This window comes from Petaurus breviceps, unplaced genomic scaffold (genome assembly GCF_028583685.1).
Source record: "Petaurus breviceps papuanus isolate PSGF00001 unplaced genomic scaffold, PetGlider_PUasm1.0 76, whole genome shotgun sequence".
In the NCBI taxonomy this organism is placed as follows: domain Eukaryota; kingdom Metazoa; phylum Chordata; class Mammalia; order Diprotodontia; family Petauridae; genus Petaurus; species Petaurus breviceps.
In genome coordinates, this window is record NW_027186473.1 from 55216100 (window position 1) to 55229289 (window position 13190).

At 37.0% G+C, this 13190-nt stretch overlaps 1 protein-coding gene across 2 annotated transcripts in view; it reads right to left on the reverse strand.

The window, feature by feature from the left end:
- LRBA (LPS responsive beige-like anchor protein) overlaps positions 1-13190 on the reverse strand; it is a 737508-nt gene that overhangs the window by 583989 nt on the left and 140329 nt on the right. For both annotated transcript variants that reach the window (XM_069105500.1, XM_069105498.1), the window contains exons 19-20: positions 12400-12478; positions 6549-6682 (exon numbers count right to left, since the gene is read on the reverse strand). In XM_069105500.1, the coding sequence (XP_068961601.1) occupies positions 6549-6682; positions 12400-12478 (213 nt within the window). The remainder of the gene's footprint in view (positions 1-6548; positions 6683-12399; positions 12479-13190) is intronic.

A 13190-nucleotide genomic window follows, 5' to 3' on the forward strand; every position in this document is an offset into this window, starting at 1 on the left:
TAACCGATGAATATGAGGAATTCAGAAACTTAAGATGACTTCCTATGATGACAACATTTATGTAAAGGAAAAGCAGCAATAAAAGACTACAGGACTCCTACCAATGCAGTAACCAGTCATGTCAAAAGGGTGATAATGAAAAAGGTCTTCCACCTCCTAGAAGTGAGTTAGTGGATTGTACACATATGCTGAATGAGGCATGAATTTTCAGACAAGGATGATATTTTCATTTCTTTTTTTTTTTTGACTACTTATTTGTTACAAAAGAAAAATTTTTGCAAAGGTGAGGAAAGACAAGCAGGAAGTAAAAGTGAAGTTACGAAAAGAAAGGAGAATAAATACAACTTATAGTTTTAAAAAGAAAGTTTTATTTTGTTTTGTTCTGTTTAAAAAGCTCCACTGGTATTAACTTTACAATAAAGCAGGAACTCCTTTATTGGTATTTTAAGTATTTGACAATCTATATCCAACCTCCTTAGCTAGGCTTGCTACAAATTATTCCAATTCTGGCATATTATGTTCCAGTCCAATTAACCTATTAGCTGTTTTTTTATATATGACATTTCATCTTCTACCTCTACCATTTTGCCATGCTGTCTCCTGTACCTTAAATGCATCTCTACCTTTCAGAATTTCTGTACACCAGCTCTCTCCAGCTTGCAGGAACCTCTTGAAATTACAATAATTTTTTACATTAATTTGTATTGAATTATATGTATATGTGTTGCTTTCCCCCAATAAAACATAAGCTCCTTCAGGAAGCTTTTTATTCACAATAAATATCCCTACACCAATCACAGGGCACATAAAGACCAGGAGAAGACCTACTTATTTTATTGGTATAAGGTTAACTCCCTCAACTATTGAAGGCTGACACCTTCTCTATACAGGAGCGTCTTAGAAAGATGCCTAGAGCCCTAAGAGTTTAAGGGATTTGTTCAGGGACACACAGATGGAATGTGGCAGAGATTAGGTCTCCCTAGCTTCAATGCTCTGGATACGAACCTGGGATGCAAACTCTCTACCCATTATGCCAAATAACCTGTTGCTGGCACAGAGGAGGTGTTTAATAAATACCTGTTGCATGATTAATGTGAATGTATATATGTAGAGCCTATGTCAGACTTGCACACTGTCTTGGGGAGGGAGTGTAACGGTAATGGGAATTTGAAGATCGTCCCTGCCCCTTAATAAGCCTAAGGGAATTTGAAGACATTCCCTGCTTTGAAAATATACTCTGCCCCCTAAGAGCCTGAATGTAGCCACATGAAGTCCGTGGTAAGAAGTTTGCGGAAGGGTGGAGCAGAACCTACAGGAAGCTGGGAGTCAGAGTTAGCTAGACTGGAAGGAGGACAGCACACGTCCCAAGAAGTCATTCAGGCTTGTGAGTAAATGGTGTGTGGGAAGGCTAAAGAATGGTGTGACTCTCTGTGCTGTTATAGCTTTTTAACTTCTTTGCTACTATGATGGAATCAGCTTACTAGTTTGGGGATTTGGTTTTCTGGTGTCTGAATAAATGTATTGCTTCTGTCTTCTACATGAAGAGTGCACAAATCACATCTCTATTCAAAACCTCAGCATTTAGTTGAATCAAAAGAAAAATGGCAATGAAAGCAGTAAATCGAAGTTCATAAGCAAAGATTTTGTGGATTTCTAACTGAATCCCAAATATCATCCCAGAGAGTCCTTTATAAAAACTCCTGAGATCATGCTGTACTTTTCTACTTAGGGTTCAATATCCTGATTATAGTAATAGGGCTGTTATTGCCCCAAATCTGGAAGAAGGAATAAAAAAGGCAAGAAGCAATTATAGAACCAAGAGATTCGATTTCAGAAATGAGATTTCAAGAGATTTTTAAAGTACTGGCTGGGACCAGGTAAGCATAATCAAAATGTGGTCCTTTAAATAAATTTTCCTCTTTTTCTAATGTCTAACCCTATTTTAATGTTATAAGAAGGGTTAAATAGAATTTCTTTTTTGTTGTTGGGCTTTTTTTGCTTTTTGAAGGGCAACTGGGATTAAGTGACTTGCCCAAGGTCACATGGCTAGTTGGGGTGTGTGTGTGTGTGTGTGTGTGTGTGTGTGTGTGTGTGTGTTAAGTGTCTGAGGCCGGATTTGAACTCAGGTCCTCCTAACTCCAGGGCGAGTGCTCTATTTACGGTGCCACCTAGCTGCCCCTAAATAGAATTTCAACAAAAAAGAAGATGCAAGATTTTTAGTCTAGCCACAGATGATGTAACAGAGAGGTCCACTGGAGGTTTTTCTCCCAAGGAATATATTCCTGCCTATAGCACCTATTTTCTCAAAGGAAACTAGGGTACAGGTTATACCTCAGTTATACCCAGGTCTATCTCCTGTGCTCTCTTCCCATCTTTCTCTGTACTCTCTCATTTGATCAGCATGTAGGTTCTCATGGGTTTTATTATTATTCCTATGTAGCTATCTCCTATATCTATATATACATTTCCAGTCCCCCTCCTAAACTTCAGTCATTCCTGATATCCATTGCCAACTGAATTTCACATAAATATCATAAATTCAGTATGTCAAAACAGAATTCATTATTATTCCCTTCAAAGCCAACTCTCTTCTGAATTTCTATATTCCTGTCCTTTCAAAAGTAGTAGTCTGAGAATGTCACTATTTACCTACTGAACAAAGCCCAAGGGCTTCCTAATGCCTTTATATCCAAACTCCTTTGTTTAGCTTTTGAAATTCTTCACAACCTCATCTTAGAACTGATTTTTTCCTTCTTTGTTATGCATTACTTCATCCCATACTACAATCCAGCCAAACTGGCCTGGCTGCTATTCCTCACATACAATACTCCAAATTCCATTTCCATACTTTTACAATAGGTGTTTCCCATGCCAAGAGTGCCCCCTTCCATAACCCCCACCCATCCTTTAAAATTTTTACTATCTTTCAAAGCCATTATACAACAACCACAACAAATTTTTATTATTATGCTAACAGGGAGAGAAACATTTTATATAAGAAGTGTACACCGGATGGAAAAATATGGCAATTAGGACTGAGGTTTTAAAATTCAATGCATTATTTTTATTTTCTTATACATACATATATATATATATCTGTACACACATGCATACATATATGTGTATGCACATATATATGTATGTATAGGTGGGCATATGTATATGTATATATGTGTGTGCGCGCGCATGTATACATAAAGAGAGGGCACAGGGTGAGTTGAATATGAAGGTATGATATCTAAAAAAAAATAAGAGGTGAGAGAGGAATATATTGGGAGGAGAAAGGGAGAGACAGAATGGGGTAAATTATCTCACATAAAAGAGGCAAGAGAAAGTTATTACAATGGAGGGGAAGAGCAAGGAAGTGAAAGGGAATGAATGAACCTTACTCTCAATAGCGTTGGCTTAAGGAGAGAATAACATACACACTCAATTGGGTATCTTACTCTATAGGAAAGTAGGGGGGAAGGGGATGAGAGGGGGGATGATAAAAAGGAGGGCAGATTGGGGGAAGGGGTAGTCGAAAGCAAACACTTTAGAAAAGGACAGAATCAAAAGATAAAACAGAATAAGTGGGGGGTGGGATAGGATGGAGGGAAATATAGTCTTTCAAAACATGACTACTATAGAAATGTTTTGCATAACTATACATGTATAACCTATATTGAATTGCTTGTCTTCCCAGTGGGGGTGGTTGAGGAGGGAAGAAGGTAGAGAATTTGGAACTCAAAGTTTTAAAAACTAATGTTAAGAAGTGTTGCTACATGCAGCCAGGAAATAAGGTATATAGGCAATGGGGTATAGAAATCCATCTTGCCCTACAAGAAAGTAGTGGCATGGGAGGGGTGGGGTAGGGATAATATATGAGAGGGTAGACTGGTGAGAGGAGTAATCAGTATGCTTGCCATCTTGGGATAGGGGTAGGGGAAAGATGGGAGAAAATCTGGAACTCAAAATCATGTGGAAATGAATGTTGAAAACTAAAAATTAACTAATTAATTAATTCTCAAAAAAAAAATAAGATTCAATGCATTATACTATCCCTCAGAGAGCCCAAGAGTCAATGCCAAAGGAATAAATTCTTTAAACGAATCAAGTGAAATAGTTACTAAAAAGCTCATCATCTACAATTCTAAATTCTGAGCTACATTTCTCAGATCAAATTCTTAATATCTAATTATATAAAAACTAGATGATTTACCACCAACACCATTAAATATATTAAGGGAAGTTCAATAACTCACATTATTGTACATAATTAGTATATCACCTCATTCGCTACCTCTAAATATGTAGTATTAAGTTTCAACAAGATAAAGTCAATATTGTTTATTTTCCTGAAAAGATATGAATATTTTTAAAGTCATATTAGTGACAGGTCAACCCCAATACTTATGTACAATATAACATAAAATTCCTTTTCTACCTGCAGATAAATATTTATACATATGATATTTATATAAATATAAATTTTTATATATGATATTTAAAGAACAGCAAAAATGCCAACATCTCCAAAAGTTTTTTCTACAACAAAAAGTGTAAAATATTACCCTATCATAAGCATGCATTTTTTGTATTCTTTGTGCTTCAAAAAAGAATATATTTAGCAAGATTCGAGACATTTTTAAGATATTATTTTTCTCTCCCATATTCAGAATAGGTGTATCTCTGAATATAACATGAAGAGGAAACTATATAATTAACAAAGGACTCATGGCTTTATTTTCCTGACATTTCCCAAACTCATGGTTAAGTAACTGTTAATGTAAGAAAAAAAATTATTCATAAACTATTTTATTTGAGAAAGAAGCTTCTATAGCCCAATTTTTCTTCCAAAGTAAAACTACCTTCTAAACTACTGATGACAGACCATCAGTCACTCAGCCTATGCTTGGATGCTCAGGGGAGCTCATGATTTTTAAAAAAGTTTATTTAATTACTGAATGACGTTAATGTTAGAAGGGTCTTCTAATAATGATTCAACATCTACCACTGTGTAACTTCCATCTAATGGTCCTTATTCTCTCCTGACAGAATACTTCTAGTTCTTCTTCCTCTAGACGAAAGGGAAAATTATAATGAAATCTAGGAAGATTCATATGAGCTGATACAGACTGAAATAAGCAGAACAAAGTAAACAAATTACAAAATAACAACACTGAAAAAATGAACTCTGAAAGACAATGAATCTGATCAACACCATGACTATTCATGATTCTAGATGGTTAATTATGAATCATTCTACTTATTTCTTCACAAAGAAGAGATATGCTCAGAATGCAGAATGAGACATTTTTGGGATAGGAACCAGTGATACTGTCTTCCTTGCTTTCCTTGAACAGTACTGTCTGTCTCCCAACTCCAAGCACGTCCACTAACTGTCCGTCATACCTCTTTCTCAACTCTGCTTCCCTTTGAATCCCAACTTAAGTACCATTCTCTACATGAAGTCTTTTCCGACCCTTTAATTACAATGATTATTTCTAATTTATCTTGTATTTAACTAATATTGGTACACAGTTGTTTTCATGTTGATTTTTTTTTTCATCAAACTATGAATTCCTTTGGAGCAAGAACTATCTTTAGGCTTTTTGTGCATCCCCAGATCTTGGCACAGCATCTGGTACATAGTACATGCTCCATAAAAACTGATAGAATGATTTTGAATTTTATAGTCCTCTTTTCAAATCAGTCTTACAAGTCCGTATTTTAAAGAATTTTAAACACTGACCCCCTAATGTGATACATGTCAATATTTTGAGAAATTTCATTGGTGGGAATGTGAACACTACCAAGTCCTACTCTGATGCACTATCATGATATATAGGAAAGGGAACCTAGGTTCTTTAAGGCAAAGCTATTGAACATGCATATTTGCTAAAAGGGGTCTGTTTTTTTCTTGTTCCCCCCCCCCAACAAAAGGAGGTGGGAGGGAGAAAATATCAATTTATATTCACTGAAAAAACACCAGAAATTAATTACAGTTAGACAAATGAATAAAAAATAAATTAAACTTGATTTCTCAAGGTATACATTCTCATACCCAGTTTCCCCAACTCCTTCTCATGTAATAAGAGTCTCAGACAGATTATATTTCTAGTCCCAACTTTTAGGTGTTCTATACCCATAAAATGGCCTACAGACAACACAGGAGTACAATAAGAATTACCTCCCTTGATTTAAATGACATATTTCCATTAATGCAGTAAGGTGATAGATCAGCATTTAAAATTAACTATGTCATACTGTTTGCTTATAATCAGCCCATGATCAATTAAAATCCCTAGCTCTTATTCAGAAGAACTGGAGTAGAGGTATCTCTTTCATCTGGCAAGTAAATGTGGAGATGGTTTCTAATCATGCCAAAAAGATGGCTAGAAAAGAAGAGATTTAATAATTGTTCTGTGTAATTCATTCAACAGTTTTATTAGGTTGATTTTACTCAAGGATTAAAATGCCTTAAATGACTAAATAACATGTATACTGACTCATGTTGTTTATAAAATATTTGACATTTTAAATGCATATTTTAAAAGATAACTTACTTGTTCCTTCTATAAGCAACTCTTGTCCATGGCTACCCAAAAGTGTACGAGAAAGAAAAGGAGCAAAATCCACAAAAATTTCTCGAAGAAGAGGAGCAGCTTTTTCCAGAGCATGTTCAAGTCTCTCTGTAATACTAATTAAAAGCATATTGTTATCAAAATGACTCCAAAGTAGTCAAAATAAAGAAAAAATTGCTACTGTACATCACAATTCAAATCCACAAAGACTCCCTTTTTAGTCCATTCCTGCTGCATTTAGTAGCCCTTCACACCTTTTTGATCTTCTTACCCATTACTCTACCCCCACATACTCTGTGATCAAGTGATACTGGATTCCTTGCTTTCCTTGAACAAGGCAGTCTATCTCCCACCTCCAAGCACTTTCACAGACTGTCCCTCATACCTAGAATATTACTCTTTCTCAACTCTGCTTCCCTTTGAATCACAACTAAAATCCCATTCTCTGCATGAAGTCTTTTCAGACCCCTTTAATTACAATTATTATTTCTCATTTATCATGCATTTAGCTAATATTTACATAGTTGTTTTCATGTTGATTTTTTTTTTATTTTTTCATCAAACTGTGAGCTCCTTCAGAGCAGGAACTATCTTTTTTTTTTTTTTGGGGGGGAAATGGGGGTTAAGTAACTTGCCCAAGGTTACACAGATAGTTTTTTTGTGTGGGTGTTAAGTGTCTGAGGCCAGATCCGAACCCAGGTCCTCCTGACTCCAGGGCCAGCACTTTACTCACTACGCCACCTAGCCGCCCCCAAGCAGGAACTATCTTTTGGTTTCCTGTGCCTCCCCATAGTTTAGCACAGTGCTTGGTACATAGTATACTCATAATAAAAGCTGATAAAATGATTTTGAATTTTACAGCCTTTCTTTCCAAATCAGGCTTAGAAGTTTATATTTTAAGGAATTTAAACACATATCCCTCAATATATGTCAATATTTCAAGGAATTTCATTAGGGTGAGTGTGAACACTACCAAGCCCTACTCTGATGCACTATCATGATATAGAGAGAAGGGAACCTAGGTCCCTTAAGGCAAAACTATTTAAATACAGGCTCTGGCAAGTACCATCAGACAGAAAAGATTATGATCACAGCCTAATAATATATGTGTATTTGCTGAACAAAAATCTATCTAAGTAATTCTGGAAATATTCATCACTTGAATATGGATCACAAGATGATGAAAGTTTTAGGCCACAAGAATTTTTTAAATAAATAAATGAATATATATTTATAAACCTATGTATATATGCATACATATATGCATATGTATATATAGTGCACATGTAAATTTTTGTATATGCATATATATTACCCATGTTATATGTCTATATACATGTGACTATGTGTGCATATATCTCATTATATGACTGGTGGTTGTCCCTTATACTCAAAGAGGATCAATGCCATCACGATGTTGGGGTCAAGGCATAATATGTCCAAATATGGATGATCAGACCAATACAAGCTCAAAAGGCTCTACCACAGGCTGGACACAAAATAGTCCATGTAAATATTTAGAATGCAGATATCTCTAAATTTGTACATCCTACATCTTTTCTGAGCTACTGCAGCTCTGCTTTGCTCAAAGAGCACAGCACTTTTTTTTTCTTTTTTTTTTTTAGCAATTGGGGTTAAATATCTTGCTCAAGGTTACACAGCTAGTTATTTCTGGGTGTGGTGCTAAGTATCAGAGATCGGATTCAATCCCAGGTCATCCCGCCTCTGGGGCCGGTGCTCTTACTCGCTGTGCTACCTGGCAGCCCCGCACAGCACTTTTTTTGATATGGGTATGCCATGGTAAGTGGTCCTGTCCCAGGGTCTCCCATGTCTCATAATCAATACTAAAGTTCTTCAGAGAGACTTGAGAGTAACTTCTTCTGACTTCCGTACAAGCACTTGACTTGGGTTACTTCTCTGTAAAATACCCATTTAGGAAAGCAAACACTTGACATTTGAACAATGAGGCTAGCCCATCAAAGGTGAGAAAGAATTGGTACTTTATCTTGCCAGGTGATCTTCAGAATCTTCTTAAGATAATTCAAATGGAAGTGATTCAGTTTCTTTGCATGGCACTGGTATACTGTTCAGGTTTCACAAGCACACAATGATGAGGATACTGCAATGGCTCTGTAGACCTTCAGTATAATAGGCAGTCTAATACCTCACTTCTCTCCCACACTTTCCTTTAGAGACTCTGAAACACTGAGCTAGTTTTGGTAATGCATGCATCAACTTTATCATCTATATGTACATCCCTGGAAAGTATATTGCCAAGGCAAATGAACTTATCCACAGCATTCAAAGTTTCTCCATTTGTTGTAACCAATAATTCCACATATGGAGAGTGTGGTGCTGGCTAGTGTGGAACCTCTGTTATTTATTTGTGTGTGTGTGTGTGTGTGTGTGTGTGTGTGTGTGCGCGTGTGTGTGTGTTGTCAGGACAAAATTAGCACAAATGGCAAAGAATCAATCCTTACTCTGCTTCCCCTCAGCCTCAGAAGCCCCACCGAGTGCACAATCATAAGCAAACAAAAAGTTGTGCACTAACTCTCCTTCTATTTTAGTCTTGGCCTTTTCAAGTTAAATAATTGACCATCAGTGTGGTAGCTGACCTTGATGTCATTTTTATCCTCGTTGAAGGCACCTGATAACATTGCTAAACAGATCAAGCTAAAAAGCATGGGAGCAATATATAGTGTGCATGTTCACGTATAGCCCAGCTTCACTGCATTTCTCAATGGGAAAGCACAAGAGCATAATCCATTATCCATAACCCAGACAAGCAAGCCATCATGGCATTGGTATACAATCCTGATGAACTTCTCTGGGCAACCAAATTTTGCCATGATCTTCCACAAGTCCTCAGGATTGACAGTATCAAAGGCCTTAGTTGTATCGAAGAACTTTGTGTACAGGCCTCCATTCTATTCCCGCCATTTCTCCTGGAATTGTCAGCAAACTTCATAACAGCCTTTCCTCAGCCCTTTCTTAAGCCACACTGGTTCTCAAGTAATTGATCCTTTTCCAACTGAAAAATCAACCTATTAAGGAGGACTCTGGCAAAAATCTTGCCAGCAGTGATTAAGAGGGAAGCCCACCACCACTAAATGTGACAAGACAACCTATTTCCCTTTCCTTTAGAGAGATGGATAATGAAGAAGCATGCTTAAACTTCTGAGGGGAAAATCTACTCTTGCCATATAACCCAAAAAATATTAATCAGCTTTTGTGTAAGCAGTGGACTCCCCTGCCTTATAACTCTCAGCTGGAACAGATTGAGCACCAGGTGTTTTGCCATATGAGAAGAGAATAATGGCATTCAAAACCTCTTCTTCGGCTAGAAGTCAGCTAGAGAGGGACTGACTTCAAACTGACATATATGGTCAATAGTGTCAGCATCGTTTGAAGATTGTCTGAAGTGTTCAGCCCATCTCTCCAAAATCACGTGCTTATCACTAACCAATGTGGCTCCATCAGCAGTAAGTAGTTGAGATGCACCATAGGTCTTTGGCCCATAAACAGCCTTCAGGGCATCAGAAAAAAAGTACTTTGGATTGTTGCTATCAGCATAAAACTGAATTTCATCTGAAATGCATCAAGAATCCTGTGTCTCTCTAAATTTCACTTGAATTTTATCTTTGATGGAATTAAACACTGCCTTCTTAGAGATGAGCAAACTATCCTGCTGCTAAGTCCTGTTGAGTTCTCATTTTTCATTTAGCAACTTCTAAATTTCCCTTTCATTTTAATCAAACCCATACTGATATTTGTAAGTGTTCTGACCCAGATGAATAAATGCAGTGCTGGATACCAAATCTCTGAAAGCTGTCGACTCATTTTCTGTTCCATTGTTACAGTGTGTTGGCTCAGCTTTTCCTCCAAGTCTGTAACAAACTGTTCCTACCCAGCAAAGCTCTCTAGTCTGTTGACACTAAGTCTTCTGATAGTAGTCTTGCCTTGGGGCCACTACTTTTGTTTAATGAGAACATTTAGCTTAGAGAGGATAAGTCTATGACTGCTCCAAAACTGGGCACCATATATTATCTTTGTCACTCTCACATCCTATCTATTTTCCTTACAACGACATTATCTATTAAATGCCAGTGATTGCTGCAAGGGTGCATCCACAAAGTTTTACTGCATTTAGGCAAACAGAAGACAGTGTTGGTGATGACAAGGCCACAAGATGCACAAGTCTTCAGTAATAAGTGACAACATTGCTGTTGCTGTTTCCTATGCCATTCCTTCTAAGCACTCCCTGCCACGTCTGGCAATCTGTGCCTACTCTAACATTAAAGTCACCCAGAACTACAAGCTTGTCCTCTTTTAGCACATTGTTGAGTCCAGTTCTTAACTGACCTCATCAGGGTGCATCATGGTGGGAGCATACACAATGATGATGGTGATAAGGCACTTTCCTACAAGTAGCAGTCTCATTGTTATGGGCCTATTGTTCACTACTTTTGAGAGAAATACAGCCTTGTTGACTAAATTAGGGATGATAGCTATTTTATCATGGTTCCTCATCACATTTTTTCTTGCTTCAACCACAGGGTAAGATCCTTTACTGTGGGAAGCAGGTCAGGGTTAGGTTAGGTGAAGCAGACAGTTTTTAGGGCACCTTTTCTAGCCCCTTCCTCAATCCCAGAGGTGAGCAGTGTGGTGCTTCAAAATGGCTGCTCAGATACTCAGGATACTGCTGAATCCCACTGCTGCTCCAGTCCAGTGAAAAGAAAACTTTATGGCCTGGGCCACCTGTGTGCAGGTCTGTGATTGCAACTGTCAGTGTATCCACACCTGCTGCTTCATCACTTGTCCATAGGTTAAAAAAAAAAAAAAAAAAGGCCAAATAGTATGGGCGCTGTCTCTTAACACACACATAAATTGGATTTAAGTGAAGCACAGTTGTACAAAGATATAACCCTCATTCTCTCTTCCATAATCAGTAGAGTACAGTGATGATCTTGGCATTTCTGATGCTAAACCAAGCACCTGCTCCATAGAGCCTGCTTCCAGTTGATTTCATGGCCTACTGGAATTGATATCCATCTATTCTGTAAGGAAAAGTTTTCACATGTCTGAGGCAGATACCCCCCTAATTCATCAAAAGGTTTGCGGCCCATCAGTCACCCCTCAACCTAATGAAAATAAAACAAGTTATTTCTAATTGTGGACATTTATAGGCATTAATGTAGAAATTTCATAACTCTCCCACTAAGAACCATATCTACAAGTTCTGGTAAACTGAGAAAGGAATGTCCAGTGCTGGGAAGAGATAGAATTCTGACAGTAACATTTCATATAGTGACAAAATTGATATGCTAGGAAAAGGCAAAGACCTCAGAATGAAGGTGTGGCATGGAAGCTTCTGGAATGGCCACTCCTACAATAGTATACACACATGCAAATGTACATACATATGAATATCTAGTGTATATATATTAAAAAGCAGACCTAAAAACAAGTCATTTGTATTTGAGGAGATTCATAGATGTTAATGTTATAGTGTAACCTGTGAACTACCTTTACATATGACTCTCTACTGCTGCAGGAATGGCCACCTCTGAGTCCTCCATGCCTCACTATGACTCTCATGTCTCTGTCTTTTCCGTATCAGTCATTCTGGAAACACAAGAAACCCTACTCTCAGAGTTCTGTACTCTTCCCACAAATAAATCAACCACCACCATAATATCAGAGCTTTAGACTACTGAAGTCACAAAGCATGAACCATTAGAATGAATTGTTAAAAAAAAAAAAAAAACTCAAGCCATATATCAGAGGTACAACTAAAAAAAAAGTTGCAAATCAAAAAACTAGGATTCAATACCTCATATTTGAAACAGAGTCTTCTGGAACTGAAGAAACTACTGGGACAGCAGGTAATTTTGCATTAGATGATCCACTACCTATAAAGGAATTATACAGTGATCATTAGATTTTTGTTTTTTGAGAAACAATTACCTAGTTCAAAGATTCACTTCATACCAATTTATAGAGACACAGCAATGCATTTCAAGTATTTAATCATGTGGATAATAGTAACTCCCAACCACTCTTCTGAATTATCCAAGAAACTAATCCACCAATTTTATTTTCTTTTCAATTATAAATCATAAGGTCTGTTAATCCACCAACCCCTCTACCTTCCTTGACTGACAAGATGAAAATATAGATAATGGGCTAGACCTGAAATCAGGAAGATCAGGGTTCCAATACGCTCTATGACATTTACTAGTTGTGTAACCATGGGAAAATTTAACCAATTGCACAATTACAAAGTGTATATAAATATCAGCACATTTAACAAGTAAAACTGTTGGTAAGATAAAATGATTTTATGCGTGCAAGTATCTTACAAATGTTAATATGCAGTTTGATGGATCAATGATATTTTCAGTATCTTCTCTGCTTTTGTATGATTCTTCTTCATAGCTTCCTAAAAATCTTCCACATAGATGCCCACTTAAATGATATCTCTCTTTCCCTAGATTTCTAGAGACTATATAAATATCAATTGAGCACACGAGCAATCTATCCATTATTCTTCAACTGAAGCTATGTGACTGGTTCATCTCTCTCTCTCTCTCTCTCTCTCTCTCTCTCTCTCTCTCTCTCTCT